General features: G+C 42.8%; 1 protein-coding gene and 1 long non-coding RNA gene across 10 annotated transcripts in view; one reads left to right on the plus strand and one right to left on the minus strand.

Annotated features, from left to right (window-relative positions):
* The window catches only part of LOC111254200 (uncharacterized), a 34,224-nt gene that overhangs the window by 6,136 nt on the left and 8,739 nt on the right, over window positions 1–19,349 (plus strand). For 5 of the 7 annotated variants that reach the window (XM_086974886.1, XM_086974887.1, XM_086974888.1 and 2 more), the window contains exon 2: window positions 18,324–18,480. In XM_086974886.1, coding sequence (XP_086831012.1) covers window positions 18,324–18,480 — 157 coding nt within the window. Of the gene's footprint in view, window positions 1–11,172; window positions 11,246–11,497; window positions 12,272–18,323; window positions 18,481–19,349 lie in introns of those variants that run through there. The other 2 variants (XR_015317093.1, XM_086974892.1) reach the window with 2 other exon arrangements.
* On the minus strand, window positions 1,077–8,168 carry LOC147754548 (uncharacterized). Of its 3 annotated transcripts, XR_015317348.1 has the most exons (4): window positions 7,301–8,090; window positions 6,868–7,016; window positions 3,740–6,118; window positions 1,077–3,276 (listed from the first exon to the last, which is right to left on the minus strand). It is a non-coding gene; the product is annotated as an uncharacterized LOC147754548 (long non-coding RNA). The 3 variants fall into 3 exon arrangements; XR_015317347.1 differs by having other exon boundaries at window positions 1,077–6,118; window positions 7,301–8,051; XR_015317346.1 differs by lacking the exons at window positions 1,077–3,276; window positions 3,740–6,118 and having other exon boundaries at window positions 6,662–7,016; window positions 7,301–8,168.

Raw genomic sequence — 19,349 nt, forward strand, 5'->3', positions numbered from 1 at the left:
TATTTCGATTGATTCTATCATGGAACGAAATCATTATTTAAATAACAGTAATTTACACAGAAAGCACGCAAATTTCTACTTCCTCACCATTTTTATAGGCCTTTTTTAGCGTTAACAATATTTGGGCTATTTCAAGCTCAGGTCGAAGGTGTTAAAATGGTAGCAGGTTACGCCTCCATTGCGATATGGTGGGCCGTTTAAACATCCAAAATAAACACCTTTACTCATCGTTAAGAAGAAAATACGCTCTGACTAAAAAGGAGAAGTTCAGCGAGGATCACGTGCATTTAAAGCACGCTATGTGATCTGCAGCCGTGCGAAATAGAATGACGTGGTCGGCTATGAACCTTTTTCCCTTCTCGCTGACTTGAGCGGCAATAAGTAGTATTGCTATAGAACACAGCATAAATGCGCGGTAACCCTAGATGCGAGACAGGGACGTTGAGTCACGGAACGACCCTGCTGGGACCTATTGCATAGTGTACCTTGGACTCTATTCAACGACCTGATCCGCCAGCCCGATTAGGCGCGAGCTGAACGGTAGCGATCAGTGTTTTGAACCAGTAATGTTCCACCTCTGAAAAGATGACATGATGTATATTTACATTCATCGCATACGAAATGGCCAGTACACACTGCTAGCCAGTGTCTTTGAATGCCTTTAAGAGAGAGCAGGCAGACTTGTGGTCCATGAAACCGCAGTAGCTTTCAGAAGCTAGCAGCTAAGCAATAATCTATTCACATCGAATATATCGTCTACAGGAAGCCTGTGGATGCGACCGACCCAGGCAGTCAACCTAGCAAGAAAAAAATGCCAAACTGCTGAGAACGTAACGATTAATTGCTGAAAATCACGCGAGCAAGAAAAAAAAAAAAGATAATTTCCGATAAGTTTGAACTTTACAACAAAATGATCGAATGCAATAAAGCGCGAGAACCACGAGTGTATCTGTACTGGAGCAGTTTTATGGTTGGCGTCATCAAATTGCTACAGTGGCAGTTATCGTACGAGGACAATTCTAGTTATTCTAACTTGCACCATGGAACGTCTCTGTCTGTATGCTTCTGTCTGATTCTGATTAAGTGTCAAGCACAACCCTCCAGATTTGGAGAGTGCACAAATGAAAAACAGTGTTACTTAGCGGGGTGACCATGACCACCAAAGCTACGCACATATACATGGAGATGTAATGAAAACAATATCGCGCGTTGGAAACACGAAGCGTCTTTTGAAAGTTTACGGGCGTTTATCAGTGAAAAAGTCGTAAGACATAAATACGAAGATATTATGAACATAGACTATATATATGTTCGTTTCATGATGCCAGTATGTCATTATGTACTTCCTCATACTTGTCATTATTGCTACCCGCTTTTAGTTCCCAGAGGAAGTGCCATACAGGTACGAGTGTGTTATCGTAGTGCTCTTTAAACCTATGGTATAAGAAGAAAGAAAATAATATGTACCTTTGATCATATTTGCTTTGAGACGAAGATGGAACTATTTCGATACAGTCTCCATTTCTAATTTTAATTAACATGCTACAACATTATATACACTGTTTTTGACTGCCTGTTGCCCTGCCTTGTGCAGAACGCATCCATAACGGTGTTCGTTCATTTGGTTAAGTTGAGAGATGGAAAAAAAGTTCAGAGATGCTATATACGGTTTGCATAAACAACATACTACTCAGTGTTTTAACAGTATATAGTTTTTTTCGTTGAAGAACGTGTGATTCACTAGCAATATCTATATTGGATCTGTTTTAATATCGCCAGTTTATGTAGAACGAACCGCTTAGATAATGAACGCGTCCTCTCTCGCACAGACAGTAAAATCTACATGAAAATAGATGATCCTATATCGAACACGATAGCAGGTAGGAGACCTGTAATACTAGATAGCAAAATGATGATTTAACGAACTCACTCGGTGAGTGCGTTTGGTGACTCACACATATTTCGCGTGAGCTCCACTGGACTTCTGGCCATATATTTGGTAAGCCATAGCACAAACAACATCTGTAGCCGCGGGGTATCGAACTACTTCAACAAATTTTAGGGGCGTCTCTGTGCAAATATGGTTTCATTGCGTCCTAAACGAGGACGCGGAAATATCTGTTTGCCATTCGGAAGTTAGAGATGTAATCGTACGCTTTGACGTTTTTGAAAATATCGAGCAGTGAAAAATCTAACCATGGTGCATATATCTGCAAAATATATGTCTTCATAGTTAGCGGCCTTATCGTTCTTCGAAAAGCGCTCAATTTCGCCTGCTTACTTTGCAAAGTTACGTTTCATATTTCTCTATCACATATCTCGTTGGAGCTGGTTCAAGCCGTGACGATTGCCTTCTTCTTCTGCATAAAACATGAGGTAAAATAAAAGAAAATATTCACTTAGCAGACCCTGTTGTTTTTGTTTACTATGATACAAGAGTATTATTTTCTGTTCTATCCCAAGCGGTCCTGTAGAGATTGTTATGCATTAGTACAAAATACCTTTCAAGTAGATGAGGTCAACAAATGTATATGTACGTATATAGGAAATTGCATCTGCGTGCAATGTCCCCTATCGAATCATTCATGACTCGCGTGGTTGACCCTTATCCTTATGCTGAATTGAGCATATGTGCGTCGATTTCGATACTACACGAGTCGGCTTTATGTGGGAATATGTCTGCCAATGCCTCCGATGTTAGTGGGGATTCTGGCAGAGAGAAACATTTTTCACGTCAGCGAAAATACAGTAGCAAACTGAAAGGTCATCTACAAGAACAATTTCGGTTGAGAGCTCCTCGAGGACCAGCCGTCATCGTAACTTAAGGAAATACTCTCCTGGATTCTATAGATGTTTCGGTTTCAGTAATGACGATATTTAATCGTCGTGAGCTTCAGACTCAAACCTATGCTACTTTCTCGTTGTTGACAATTCGACATCATAACTTGGGATCCACTAGGACCAGCCAGTGTCTTCTATGCGGCCTTCCTCCGTTCATGAACAGGAGCAGATCTTTGGACAAAGACGCGCCTTCGCTACCGGCGATTGGCTACCAGTCCCGCCTCCGGCCGGCGCTCCAGACTATAACAGCTTGCAAAAGGCCCCTAATGCATCAGTCATTAAATCGTACACTCAATTTACGTACTGACACTTCGGCATTCCTCGCATCTTATACACCAAGATGACGTAGCTGTTCAGTACACATATGTACAGCGTTGCGTATATCTCTGATGGACTCGTTGAGGCGTCGCAGACGCAAAGGCACGTCCCGACAGCCTGAAGAGAGACCGACGAGGTAAAGAAACGACTTAGAAAGAAAGGAAACAGGCTGAGCTTGGGCTTTAAAAGAACGAGACTACGAAGTATAAAAACGATAATAATAATAATAGTAATGATAGTGAAGATGTCGAGGAAGCTGATGCGGAGACGCTGACCGCGACTACCAGTGGCGATGGCTGCGTCAGCGACGAACTTCACTCCCATCGTGAGCTATTCGTGGAAGGCCAACCCGGTTCTCGAGCCCAGTAGCCGGTTTGGCCTGCCCTTCTGCTGTCTCCCGCTAGGTGTTTGATCACAACTACGTAGTGCAACGGGTCGACGTACATGTGTCGCGCCGTGTATCAGCACAAATAAGGCTAGCATAATCATCAAAAATATGTGCTAACTTTTATCAGAACCAATCTAAGGACCAGTGGTCGCATGGCTACAAGCGAATGTTGTGGTCATGTTAATCACGTACCTTTACTGTAGGAGCCGATACGGGAAACATCCGAAGAGGGCGACAGAAGCTTGCTAGCTTCGAACCAGCGCCAGACGAAAACGTAACTTCGTACCTCAGCAAGTAGTCCACGGCCATTGATCATAAAAGATGGCCAATAAAGAGTAAGTGAATTGACCGTCCAGATGTGTCGTCACCCCGTGCGCAGGTTTTGAGCTCGCCTGGGCACCCAGTGATAAGGTATTATACTACAGGAGACGCAGACCAATTGAATCGTTACTAATCACTACGTTACTTGTCTGTAATATCAGCGCCACAGTCACATCTCGCTCGCTTGTTCAACAACTGAAAATTCGTAGTAGCATGAACATAGGCGCCCAATGACTTTCTCAATACATGCGGTCTGGTAGGATTGTAGCTTAGGTAGGCTAAATGCACACCGGTTATTTTAGACCCTGTATTCTACGGCTCGACTAGATTTTCAACCGTCGTAGAACTAACCGCAGGAGTGGAAACGGTCCAAGTAATAACAGCAGTGGTAATGGTAGTAAGCTAATAACAGCGGGAGTAGCGTTACCCTACACTAACTTGATATGACAGCTTTAATTTGAACAAACAGGTAGCGATACCATACCAATACAAAAAGTAACAGGAAAACGGTTGCACCAGAAAAGCTGAGTGGTGGGTCTTAATATAGCCCGGGATACCCAACTGGAACGCAAGTTCGCTTCATCTGAGCCACCTAAGTTTGCTTGATGCAGGTCAAGTGACATACTTCAATTGAACAACAGCCATAAGCGCTTCATAGGTGTCTGTGGTATTACTTCGTTCGGTGGTGCTCGTTTATGCTGAGTCAGTTCCAATCGGTTGAAGACAGCTGCGGTAGGCGCTATCCATGCGATCACTTCTGTTTTCCTTTAGGAAAATACACTGTAAAGATATGTCCTTAAATGGGACCTCTTGAGCACTATATACTCGATGAACGTGCTCATTCACGTAGAATTGTCTGATTACACGTAACGATCAGATATAGCACAAAGTTGCGCGGAGAATTGCAGCAGGATTTTTTTCTGGTTGCGTCTGTTGTGAGCTTGTTAGTTCATCGATAAGTCCGCCAAAAGTCGACATTTAGAAGTAGCCACCACTTAATAGATTCCATAGTACTTAATGGTGCGTTTGTATAGAGGTGAATGCATGCATAACTGTATGTCCTGTTGAATCGTTCGGTCTTAGTTGTTAGCATCGCCACAGATGGCGCTATTGTCAGGTTTTACTTCTTTTAACTGCTTATGGGTTTCAATGAACGAAAAACGTCTTCTAGTATCGATGCGGTCCATTCAGACTTAATTAATTGAATGATAAGATATCATCTTAATCATTAGATAATGGAGTTGGTTACAGGCAAATTAGTTGTAGTTAAATATCTTCGTTTTGATAAAAATGAATTCGTTTTGATAAGAATGACAACGGGTAAGTTGTTTGATAAGCTAACGAGCCGGCAAACAGCAAGTTATGTATTTAAAAAATAAATGACGCGCCCCAATAAAACCGCACATTCTAAACTTAGTCCGTTTACTATTCTCCAGTCAATAAACCGATGCGATAACTTAAAATATATGCAAGTGGTAATACCTAGCTGTACGACCTCCACGTTTATATTTCTCAATCATCTACATACCGTTACCCAGAGCATTGGTTGAGAGCAAAACTGTCTAAAGTTGCCGAAGGAACGTGCATATACTTTATCATTTTCAGATGTTGATTTAAGCCTTGAAGAAGCCAGGGGCTGTGTAGCATTATTCACACATGCAGACATGCTTCTCGTGCCGTATGCAAAAAATTTGTTTCGAATTTCCTTTTTCTGCGCAGCGTTTATCATCACTTTAAACTTTCATGGCTAACTCTATTTCTTGGGGCTCTCTGTTATTGTTGACACTCCTTTGAGACTTTCTAGAACTTGGCCTCCAAATGGCATTTCAGCCAGGGAAGTAGCCAAATATGCAGCTGCATGTACATCCAGCTCAGATGGACGCTAGCAGCAGTATATGTACTCGCATATATACACACACAGGCCGGTAAACACAACAAGGTAATGGCCGAAATTATTACTTCCGGGCGTTTAAAGTTTGTACCTGTCCTTTCTTAAAAGTGCCTCACTTGATTTTCTCGTTGTTCGTCTCGTTGAAACGACGATAATAGAAGGAGTAAATGGGGGAGACGATGGGATGGTGTTACAGAAGGTGTTCCGTGTCGCAAGATTGGCGGAAACAGCTACGGTACAAAATTCCTACTGGGCTTCGTAGTGGCAAAAACCCCTGAAATCCCCAATATCGCGGCATAATGTCGCAACCAGCGTCGATCGCAAGTCAGAGCTTTACCCCTAAAGAGATACCGGAGATTCTGAAAACAGTACAGTGAAGAACACAGCGAAACCAGTGCAATTAAAAAAAAAAAACTCCTTTTCCCGCTGATCGTTAAACTCACCGTAATGTAATGTGGTTGTTGAGGAGATGCTGGTCGGCGTCTACCCTTTCTACTTCCCTTTCCAAAAACAAACTTATGCACGCACCGGTACCGAACCTGACAGGCAGAGCGGATAGCGGAATTCCACTTGAACGCGCGCCCTTTAGGCCACAACAAAAGGAAGCCATCTTCGCCCATTATAAGAAAGAAGGAAAACGCACATAAAGAAATCGGTCGCCGCGCGTTACGTTGCTTGCGACGTACGCTGTTTCCATTTACCGGGCGTTGGCATCATTGAACCAATTCTTTAATTACTAAAGGATAAAAGCTCTAAAACGTATTAAAGTTACTGCGACAGGTAACGATAAGTAGGATAGTTGTTTAAAGTAAGTTTTCAACATCAACAAAAATTAATTGATACGTCTGCCTTAGTAAGTGGAATAGTATTGAAAATATAACAGTAATGATAACAATGTTAGCTAATTCGTGAAATCTCTTTAATGCCTAATCATCCAGTTTGGGGTTCCACAGACCGATTAAAGATGATCGATGTAATGATTCTTAAGATTCATATGACGCGGGCAAGATTTATAAGTTCGTAATATAACGATTTAAAGCATTTCTTGGCAATATTATGTGACTTTTTAAATATATGTAACAAAAGCGAGTAGAATTTACACGATTACCGGCCATCCGTGTGAATTGATTGAAGTTTGTCTAAACCGTATTTCATGAAGTACCTTCGACAAAAACGTCCTTTTCTTCCACTATAAACTCAAATTAGAGTGCCTCTATCATGCTGATTACTCACAGTACCCATTTCCACTGAATCCATCTAAAAACAAACGTTCACAATGAGGATTGCGATTACTTGTAACGATCTATTGTATAATCAACAAAAAATTGAGTTGGTATTGATATGATACTAACCTGTTAAGTTAATTAACTTGACCTGAAATGTATTCGAAAGTATATATTTGGCGTTCAACCCCCTGTACGTACAAAAGTGGTCCTGTGTGTACGGATCCTGCTAGAGTAGAGGATTGTGTATAATTACATCTTTATTACATTATACGAGCTTGCTTGAACGTTATATATATATATACATATATGGCTTACGTAACACAAACGAGGCGTGTTCGTTTGAGCGTCGTTAAATGTATCCGTTTTCTGGTCCAGCCTCGTATTTTTCCAAATCGTCGAATGGCCTTAACATAACAATTAGAACCCTGAGAGGCACCAACGTGTCATTCGACTCTTGGTTGAGCAGTTGTCGCCGTCCACTCACGTTATACGCCACTACGATCAGTGGATGCGCCTACCTTAGACCCGTTTGAGCTTAGGTTTATAGTTGGGAAAGCTAAATGACTCTGTCTGAGAGTTCCGAGGCGCTACTGTGGCAGATACTTGCCCAGCTTGATCGTTTTTTTTTCGCATAGGAACTGACACAATAGCAGTCCAGCCGTTGCCGGGATACTTGAAATTTTGACGCGCGGATCATCACTAGCACAACCACTTAGCTCGTAGCACGTCGGGATATCTAATGCATATAAGAGCAGAGCAATTTCTTCACAGTCACAACGGAGTGCCGACCGGCTGTCTATATAGTTGGAAAATATCTCCGCTTATCTTCGTTCATTAATTATGCATCAAAACAAGTGAAGTACGTACGCAAGAAGGAAGATCAAAAGCTACCATAAACCCTTAATACCGTGAAACGTGTTGAGCTGTCGGCGTCATGGAACAAGCACCGCTGCACAACGCAAAGGGCACGCACGTGCACTATGCGAAGGACACGCACAGTGAAATGTCGGTTGCTGAACGACGTGACTTGGTTTGTCGCCGTGAAAACAATGTGAGCGCGCAACTCGTGTTGATCGACTCACCTCAACAACAAAGTGAACTAGGACCACCCTTTGAGGCCTTTCTAGTAACAGGGAAACAATCATATTATATGTTGAAGGATTGCTCGCTGGCTGAAATACAGACAATTCTGGAGCCTACCAACACAGAGGAATTGGATTCATTCAATGTGAAACGTTTGTTTGAAAACGTTACTTTATTACATAACTCTGATTTTTTGCTAGAAGAGGGTATATGTATAGCATATATATAATATGGATAGCAAGTAAGCAGCAAACATGCAACAGTAATAATGCGATCGTAAAACTGCAGAAATTGTTAAGGAATTATTATTAGCCTAAAATAAAAATAATGTAAGATCGTTCTTTTTGCATACCTTGATAAAATAATCCAATATATTTCGTCAACCGATAGGCCACACGAATAGCCACCAGGGGCAGAATTTCGGTGTCAACAGCAAAAAAAGCGTGGACGCTGGAGGAAATTTTGCTCTGAATTCCTCTGATATGATTTGATTGGCTGCCAAGCCACGGTACGGGTCACCCGACCAGATAGTATCTCTAATCGTGCTTGAGTGAAATTAGCCTGACTGTTAGCAAATGCAATAGAGACTATTCAAATAACGGATAGCAATCGGTAAGCAAAAAATATACGGGCCGGAATCGCGGCCCAAGTTTGATAATGTATGCATCGATAAGTGAAGTGGATTAAGCTGGTTCATTATCCGAAGTTTGGTGGTGCCCAGCAAAACAGACATCTTCTAAAGCGACAGAAACAACAGGGAGGCGTCGAGATTGTAGAAACATTGATGAACATAAAATGTTCAGTGCTGTATTCCTTTCTTGGTTGCGATCATCGGCATCCTTCGTATGCAGAGTACATCTCGACCCAAACTCGTATACCGTTTCAGTTTTCTAATATTTCCAATTTCTCTTCTTTAACAACTCTTACTGCCGTATTTATTTAATAAATAAAATATTCAAAGCAGAGAAGATACAAAAAAAAAAGACTAAAAATCACGCGTCTTTTTGCTTTCGGTCCGATATAACAAACTTTATGCACACGTCTAGGTGTCCTGATTGTTCAAAGATATGAACATCGCCTAAATCCTTATTTTATTCGATAAATAACAATTCTTCCTTATGTTTTTCGGTCTTTCTAAAAAGCGCTACCTTAGTTATTTGTTCTTTCTCCGTTAGAACAAACGGCGTATCCTCTAGAAAATAAGGAACTTAGTAGAAACCAAAGTGAACTTTCTCGTATTCAGTATCGGTACGCATCCATCTCTTCATTCAAATTGCAGCGTCAATCTGAGAGAAACTCCAAAAAAAATATAATGGTTTAGAAGCTGAGATAGCACAAACGAAACATTGCTATGAATTTTAAATACAACGCCTGTGTAGTGTTAGTCTAATCATAATACCGAACAATATTTGATATACTTCTGTTTTTTTTTATTATTGTCAACGGCATCACTGTCGTTGCTAGACCTTAATAAAAACAAAATGTATTTATTTATTTTTTATTTTGCTTCTATCTACTAGCAATCACTATCGCTGCACGCGGTTGCCTTTTTCTGGGTTACATTTCGATACTTTTATGCAACGTACGCCTCTGACCAAACACGGTAAAAAGACAGCTTTATTTCGAAAAACACAGCATACGTGCTTTTCAAATTACACAACCTATTCGGGAAGAAGCATTTGCTGTGTTGCTAAAACAGTGTGTATGGAAAACAGCTCTTACATCTCTTTTTGATCAAGGCTTACTCAATGAAGCAGCCTAGGCAAACAGCTATTTAGCTCATCTTGATTCGAAGCGCGGCCACTATATGCAGTTCATGTAAATGTTTTTTCTTCTCTAACAACGTTCTGACAAAGATTTAACTCAACAGGTCGTTCACGACCCCTTTTGTTATCATTTCATTGTTGGATTTTTTCGTGTTTTTGCCTGTATTCTTCTTCGGTCCGTGCTGGTGTTTTTAGGCTTCGTTTCTCTTGAAAAAGAAGTGTGAAGTTTTTTTTTAGTTTTAGCATTTTCGACGGCCCCATTCGAAATGGTTTGTTGTGGAGGACTTAATCAGGACAAAGCTGCCGCGTATAGACGCAGTATGCGCCGTAGTAGACGATCTGCGCCGGATCGTCCCATAGAGAAAAATATGAGCGACAGTAAAGACTGTGCAAATGCAAAGCTATACTGGTTCAGGTTATCGGCAGTAGTGCAGTCGAGCAAATAGATTGATCTTTTTTATTTCACAAACAAAAACCTTGACCCAAACGGAAAACACAGAGATGGGGCACGCATTCGCCAACAAGTTGAGACTTTTTGCTAATTTCCTCTAGTCACCGCTAAAACGTACAACATGAGATAAACTGGGTCAGAATCAAACATTCGACGAGTTGTAACCACTGGGCTAACAACCTCTAATACATTCACAAGTGTTGGGCATCTTGCAAAAATAAAGTTGGCAGTGGTTCATATCCGTTGCAAGAACATAGGCACTTTGGTACGTAGAGATATCCGTGTTCGTACGCTGCAGTGTTCGGACGTATGGCCGGATATGCAAAGATAGATATGCCCTTTGGCCTTAAAGTGTGAGATTAAAAAGTATTAAAGTTTGGCTTTAAATGTTAGACTTTAGCGAAAACGACCTCGCCAGCCCTGTGGAAATATCTTAATCACTTTTAGCACAACAGGGCACTTTTAAATAGGACAATACAACACGTATGTATTTTTTGAGCTAACACTCGTCTAAACGTTTAAAGTTTTTTTTCTATTTTTGCTACCTAATAGGGCTTAACAGACCTAGAAGCGAGACTGACAACGGACAACGTACTAATTATAAGTTTAGCCCTTTTTTTTTAGTTCGTATAAGTCTATGACGTTTCAGTCGTGGTCCTACATGGTGGACGAAGGCAAATGCGATTTTGTGTCCCGTGGTAATGAAAAAACGTTGCTATCCTTACTACGTCGCCCTTGGTTAGTTATTCAATACGAATTTTATCGACCTGTCGGGAAGACGTGAAGACTGTAGAAACGAGTACACAGCTCTCCGGAACCTGACATACACGAGCTATGCGTATTCACCAATACAGATATTCGTAAGCGAACCGGTCATATAATTGCAGGTAAATTTATCGGATAATCCCACTCAAGATTGCGGCTGCGTGCCTACACCCATCGCTGTCAAGTACTCTAGAGGTAAGTACGCGCATTGTTGTCGAACCACTATTAAAAAACGTCGCTTTAGCAGCTTTCTGGCAGTTGTCGACAATTGGCTTTTTTCTACTAGGTCAACAATATGGCCATCAAAGGGAACCTCTCATATTTTCCTAAGAATAGATCCAACGATGAGCTGCCGGTATTGATTTTGATCCTAAGTCGACTTTAGTCGAGTGTTTGCGAAGCTTCTCCGTCTCCGGTCACAAATCCCAAACTAAATCGATGGACCATCGAAGCACCGGTCGACATCGCTTAGGAATGATGGCCGATACTGTGCATTATAAGGAGTAGCGACACCACGTAGGAAACTATACAGGCAACCTTTCGTCACTATGAAAACAGCATAAGATGGACGATGGCGCATATCGAAGAGAACGTTCGTCAATTGCAGTCATTGCACTTGTTCTTTGTGGCTAAAGCTGAGGTATCACGAAGACAACACGTGTCAGTATATACATGTTTGTATGAACGGATGCTGAACTCTAGATAAATGTCTACCTATGTGCTTGCCACTTGTATCCTGTTGAGTTGTTTTCGGCCGTGGGGAACATCTGCGATGCGATGGGGTACAGTTGTGAAGACGACGGGAAGTGAGGCTCAAGCAGGTATCACTCGGTGATACGTACCTGTCGACCATTATATCGAGAGCCTATCGAACCTGCAGGATTTTCTGGTTAGCTGCTAACCAAAATAAAGCGTGAACGCAAAATTAAAGTACGCCTATCAACAGAAGCCACGCTTGCCAATATATAATAGTAAAAAAAAAAAAAACAAGATGTATCTATTCAGCTATTCTTCATCCATCAGTGATTCGTCAATAGGTTTGTGAGATACGAAGTGTCAGTGTACTAATAGCGACAGATTTATTTGCACGTGCTTGTGAGGATAACTACCCAATGGAGGATTTTTCCTTTTGTTGCGACTGGAAGAAAAGAAAAGACCGATTACAGTTATAACTAATGATAATAGCAACGAATCATACTATGATGTCTGATAAATCCTCAGGTACGTGCATACGTCCTCTAACGAGCTATCGTTTCGATAGCTTTTTACTTCTAGGATACCCAGATAAATTAGCCGAACATCGCCGATACACAACCGTAGATATTTCATCCTCTGCACAGTTAGTCTATGATAGTCCACGAGCTTAATACTTATTGGATCGAAGTTTGTCGGAAACAACATTTCAGTGGCACGATAAACTGTGATAATGTCTCGATCTCTGTTATCCTCGTTCATAGCAAGGTTTCTGACATTATCCGAAGAACATTCGGCGATATATGGAAATTTTCAACTATCAATTTGCGATTTTTTACATCCGTTTCCGTCTATGCCAACTCTTGAATCTGTCAAATACCTCATCAGTCAGCTTCCTTCACAGAATCATTTTTCACTATTGTTGATATCTTTGTCACCAAGTCGACGGCAATAGGACTGCATTCAGTTGAGCTCAACTAAAAAAAGTTAAACTTAAGCAGTCTCTGAAAGTTTAACAGTGTGGTACATAGTTCGTTCTGGTGCCGACTATGCTGCCAAAGACGGCCGTCAAGTATATAATAATAAACCGCTTGGGACGAAACATTTCCCACAGAAGCATTTTGGTGCGACAAGCGCTATCTAACACCCCCATTATTCTTTCGGTAAGCGGTAAATTTCTTGGATCGAACGTCCGATAAATTGGAGTCCGCCCGAACCTAATAATGGCTACACTCTATAGGTTCATGCTTATCACCACAATTTCACGAGCGAGTCCTACCCAAGAGGTGGCAGTGCAGCTGTCAATGGTGGGGCGAAGCATCAGTCTCTGAACTGCTGAGAAATCGTAACCTGTAACGTTAGTGGAAAGACCTACTTGTCGTAGCTATTTATGCAGAACAGATCTGCCTAGATCCTTTTAACCTTTATCATGTACGGATCTAAGGTGGTGACGGAACGGTTTGGTATGCGTACGGACGTTATGGTGATGTTATCACACAGATCGTATCGAAGCGACTGATGATGTTCTCACATTGTCTGCTAAAGAGAAAACATGTAAGAATATACATGACATGTAGCGTGCTGGCTCCATTTGATCACAGCTAGCGGCTTATAGTGTACTCTTATAAACCATACCGTATGCTTGTATACCCTAAGTACGTACGGAATCTATAAAAATCTTCCGGATTTCTGATTGAACATATCGATCATTTGGATATCCGTGCATATACAGTCAAACTTAGACTCGTCCACGGTCTAACTAAGATTCGTTAACCGACTTCGACAGAGACGAAGGCGAGCGGTCGATTAATGCTAGCAATAGCGAAGACAGCGGTGGTCACAACAACGGCAACGAAGACAGTCGAACTCGAGAAGATACCACCACAAATTTTTTTTTCATACCACAATCTCTCGTTGCTATCTAGCTTATTTCTACTCCTTTGGCTGTGTACAGCTTACTTCGATAGTTCTCAATTCGCATTGGGGTGTGATGAGGATAGGTGAGGGTGAACGGCAGTCAGCATCAAAAGATGAACGAACCGTATAGAGAACCGAGCTAACCTGGCTGGCCTCGTCACGAATTGTCTTTTCTACTGAATGACATCAGCGTTGTTGCTTTAGTTTCGATATTATTACTAGTTATGCTCGTTGTTGATATTTTCGTTGCACGCTCTTCTCTATAATAATCTGTGTATTTACCTCTTGTACATAAACCCCGACGTCTAAACACCCAGTTACCGTGTGGAACTTGACGTCGAAATCACTGCGTCACACGTTAGCTACACTCTTACAGCGAGTATTACAATGGCTAACATATGAGAATGTTAGATAACCGCAGGCTGTATTTTTTTGCGCAACCGTATCTTGTTGTTACGTTCAACCGACGAGAGTCCTTCATGTTACTACTTTACTTGACTTTCCTGCCCTAGCCTAAATCAAGGCTCCAATCGTTTCAGTCGTCGAAGTAGAAGACGTCGGAGTGTTTTTGACTGTAGCTGTTGAAGCGGTTCCTGCATTGTGTCTAGTTTATGACGTAGCTACATGGGCAGAGTAGCTACCGGTAACGCAAATTTTTGAAGATATCCACTGGATTATGTCCGGGTAGTAGATCAAAAATGTCTACTTGTTTACATTTATGTGAGTTATATACATTCTCCTTGTGTTTTTTCTATTTTTTTTCCGCCTGCTGCTGATAATAGCGACAGTTGAAGGAAATTCCTTTGTGGATGCCCCGGCCGGCAAGCATAGAGAGAACTGAAGGGTAGAACAGTGGCAGGATAATCGAGGTAACGATGAAGGCGACTATAGTGAGGCTGACAATGCTAGGGATGATGTTGTAGTATGGGACACCGGTGAAGGCAGTTCAATTTTACCGAAGCAAAATGTATAACAATAAATACGCTGCTATTCGTCGTTGGGATGACATTAAGATGACTGACGACAAACGCACAAAGTTTGTTCAGGGGCCATTCATCATCAGTAGTAGTTTGGTTGCCTCCTTCCTTCCCCATTAAGGTGCCAAACTCGAGGGTACCAGACATGCGCTGAAAGTAAACAATCGACAAAGCAAACATCCACCTCTAAATCAGGAAAAAGGAAATTGTTGTTAGATCATACAGCTCGCAGCAAGCTCTCTTGCAACGACTGCTGAAACGGCGGTAAATTCAGTAGGTTTCACTGTCAGAAGACACATGGCCATTTTTGAATATGTTTTTCTATCCGAAACTCCACGTTTCTTCCAGATCTGTAAACCACTTAGCACGTAACATTCGCTTAAGTCTTAATTCCAATGAAGATTGCAAAGTGACGACAATTTACGAAGGTCTCGACACTGAACACAAACTGGCGAATCCAGTTAGGAAGACGGTGCACTATATATACAATTCGACTAGCCGAAAAGTAGAACCGAACTTTTCAGGACCTTATCGCTCCGCCGCCACCGTTCATGCTCCTAACCTTTATGAACTGGAACTGTCTTTCGATTAATTTTATCAGTATTGTTTCTCCCCTAGTAGAGTCGCAATATTACCTCACCGATGATTAGTAGTTTCTGTGGCTATCGCTTCCCAGAAGCGGCATTTGAGGTCTTTCATGAATGAGGAACTGATTTACATAGCAAAATCGCAAATCAGCCCCAGACAACGATTTAAATCTTGCCGGATCGCCAATGCAGCACGTGCCTCTTGAACCATCGAAGTTGTTAGTCAAGTTAAGAGATGCCGACACCTGACAAGGTAGACCTGCACGAATGGCTTAAATCGAGATAGATGTAGGTAGAAGAGTTTGCCGCATCTGTGGCCCGCCATGTCTGCTCACGTTACTCGTAATTCTGTCTAACTAGTTTCATAGCAAACCTTGTACAACAACAATACAACAACAATACAACAACTCCCACTGTTTAGCAATATTTATTGTTCGTCGAAATCTTATTTCGTCGCGTTTTCATCTCGTTGCGATGACAGATGGCTGCACCCGTCACCGACAGGACGAGTTTGCCACAGCCCCTACAGTCTCCAATGACTTCACTGATAACGAACCGCCTATCGTTTATCTTTCTTTCGCTGCAAGCGGTTCTCTACCCTTTGTCTAACTGCAAACAAAAATTTAACTTCAGAACACGATATACCAATAGCTCAATGTACGCACACATGCAATGTTACACGATCTCCCTAGCCAGTCTATCAGACTTTTCGAACTAACTTCACACGCAATCGCTGTCGGTGTTGTTATGGGAGAATAATCCGAGCAAGCCGATACCTGAATATTTGCCCAATTCAAGCAATACTTTCGTAAGTATAATCAGTGGCCGCAGTCGACGGCAGGTACAGTTCGATGGGCGGCAGCGGGTGCTCTTGGCGGTATCGACACTTTGAGCTACTTTCGATCGTCTTTTTATTTTTCTGCTTTTTCTGTATCCTCTCGCCTTCGATTTCTCACCTTTACTGGCGGACCGGGCGGTCTCAGCATGACTGGCTCGATGCGTGCCTACATCGAGTGCACATAGCTGCATCTATAGTAAATGCCTGGCGAAAAGGAAACAACGTAGAATGAGATACCTACCTACTTAGCGGCCTATCTGCCTGTTTCTACCAGCATCTATACCGGTGTGACTTAATGTCAAACGCGCGCTCATACAATGGACAGCAGCAGCAGCAGACGGACGGATCTTTTTAGTTGGCGGCGAGAGCTTTGATCCTAATGTTCTTGTGAGATCGGCCGAACGAAAAAGCAGAAAAGGGAGCCGGCATAGAGCGGGACAGGCCTTCTTTTTTTGCGCGTCGACAATGCGCTCATCAACGGAGTCCTTTTGAATAGTCTTTTGTTAACGCCGGGGGCGTTGTTGCCTTTCCACGTTAGCGCGGCAGGTACGAAAGGCGGCTTCATGTAGCCAATGATGAGTGTAGTCGTGGAGCGGCAATCCAATTGCGTAGAGGCTCAGCGTAGATGAACATTTGTATTAGTCGTATACACAATAGAAGCGTACCACATATAGGCAGACAGTGCAAGAGACAGATGGAAACAACACAGCCACGTAAGTGCTTGTCGAGTAGGCGCCTACCGTAGGAGCTGAGAGTTGTTCTTTTCGAGGGCGGCCCTTTGATTTCTAGAGGAGCTGCCGTGTCACAGTATTTGTACTAGCTTGCTGGTTTTAATCGAATCGACCATCAATTCCTATTCCCTTCCTGGGGATCGCGTCCCCTCAAGTTGAAGTGCTTCACTGTGCTTTTCGTTAGTAGTCACTCCTAGCCTTTGGTGAGGAGCATAAGCTTCCCTGTAGCTTGCCGTGCCACGTTTGCCTACTATGAAGCCTATTAGAACAATACCTTGCTCATGGACGTTCTTCAAACTACGTACCGTTTGTTTATTACCAAACGCTGCGCAGTTTTGACCGTTACGTGTATCTCAAGGTGAATTCGACGCAGTCAGGACCGCAGGATCGGTAGCAGTTTTATCTCACATAAGATATTCATGTTTCTCGAATGATCCACATACAATCTACTACTGTGAAGTCTCTAAACATAAGTATGTACTAACAGCCGACATCGTTTGCCATCAACGAAGGCTATCAAGGAACTCACCCACAGCAGCACTTCGACGATCCACCAACTTATCGCTTCTTAGGTCGTTGTATTATGCTTCTTTCTCTATGCCTGTCTGCGCATAACTTGTCGACTGACACATCTTGATGGCAAAAGCTAGTACAATACAGTATGTAGACAGACGTTACGGCAGTAATTTCTCGCGTGGGTCCAATCTACTGCCTGAAATTCCAGCTGACGACAACCCAGCGGCCGACGAGCGGTTGTCTCATAATTTGCAGTGGCTTGGTCCCGCTCACCGCTCGGTCTTCCTGATGCGGATCTTTTTCGACCTAGTCATGCTGTTGCTCCCATTATCACGACTGCTGCGAACCTCATACGAATGGTACATTCGGCTGGACCCAATCGAGCGGCTGGGTAGGTTGTTCTTCTTTTTTTCCGCTGCGTAAACATCCGTCCTCCCATAGTCAACCGTTCCCCCCACGCCGACCGTCGTATCTATGGCATTTCAGCAGATGTCTACTGCTATCTGCCTGGAACATCTCTTTCTGTGTTGGATTGGTCTGCCGGTCCACCGGACTGCCGCAGCGCTGGCCCTCGCCGTATAATAGCAATAATATCTGCTGAATGTGCGGTGTGATGCGCGTCGCCTTTATCGATACTAGCGATCGCGCCTACCCGTCGCTTCTTTATGGTGCTCGATTGCTGCTGGCGCCGCCGCCGCCGCCGCCTTAGTTGTCGTGGCGCGTCTAAAAGCGTTACTTTCACGCATCAAGATCGCATCTCGCACCTTTTTCTTCTTCTGTTACGTTTTCAGCGTGTATCAGTGTTGCCTCTTCTTTGTCTCTTTGAATTCCCCACTTTTCTCTCTTTCGGCGGAAAAAGAGTTCTGTCTGCACAGTCGAACGTATATTCGATCTACTATTATACTGCGCCGTACGGAATCTGAAGATTAGCACCCCTGTGGAAGGATGAAAGGTAAGTGTGCGAATCGCGTCCTATCTAACCAGTGTCTGTTTGTCTATCCGTGTTTTTTTCAGAAACTGCACTTCGTCTGGTTGTCGTTGTTGCCGTCACCGTCTTCGTCGCTGTTGTTATTGTTGTTCTTGGTGACGTCCTCCTTGCTATTGTTGTTGTGCCGATGCAACTTGCGTTCCCTTTTGTTGCACCCGTGTGTTTTCAAGACCGCTTCCTTCGGTAAGTGGGTATAGACTGTAGCTAAATTTTCGATTCGGTTCCGCGGTTCAGCGGACTCTACGTGTTAGTGTCAGGTAGACTTCAGTTGTTTCCTCCATTCCACAATGCCAATGTTAACTTGTTGAGCACGAAGAGTGCACAACACAGTAAAGGCAACGAAGATATATTCGAGGAAAAAATCGCCCGATCCCGTTGAAAGATGGGACGCAGATCACACTAGACATATACACTAGATCAGACCCAAAAGTTGAACTATTTACGGACGCAGGAGATGGCTTTTCCAAAGCACTGACAACAATAAGACGCCGATAACAGCAAACGTTCTTTCAATAAAGGGCCGTCGCTCTACCGCCGCTGTTGTTGCTGCGCGCTGAACAAATAGAGAAAAACCTATGATACGTTTCAGATGTTTCGTTTCTGTGTATTACCCATGTGCGTATACCCAGCTCGACTCTTCTCAGTTGGCCGGCCGCTATTTTTTTGACGTCGCTAAACGTCCACCTGTCCCGTTATCGAATTTATCGTACCGCTAAATGCTGGTGAATTGTGAATTTATTCGAAAACAGATAGCGACAGCTGACGCTCCTTTCGGCTATTACGATTAGAAGAGAAAAACGTTTCGCGCTTGATAAGCGCTATTATGTCTTATATCTTACTTTTATATGAGCATTTCCCACACCGCGCACTTTTCATCCCGTCTCCGCTTGGCCGTTCGGCCGCGCTGCCTTCAGGCTCACTCAGTCAACTAAAAAATTCTTCAATTGCTGACCTCGTCATCGACATCAGATACACCTTCATAAAAGAAAAAACACTACAGGCGCTAGTTCTGCGTCTGTGTGTACGTCTTAATTTTAAGTTCCGGAAAACTA

This window comes from Varroa destructor, unplaced genomic scaffold (genome assembly GCF_002443255.2).
Source record: "Varroa destructor unplaced genomic scaffold, Vdes_3.0 BEIS01000007.1, whole genome shotgun sequence".
Classification (NCBI taxonomy): Eukaryota; Metazoa; Arthropoda; class Arachnida; order Mesostigmata; family Varroidae; genus Varroa; species Varroa destructor.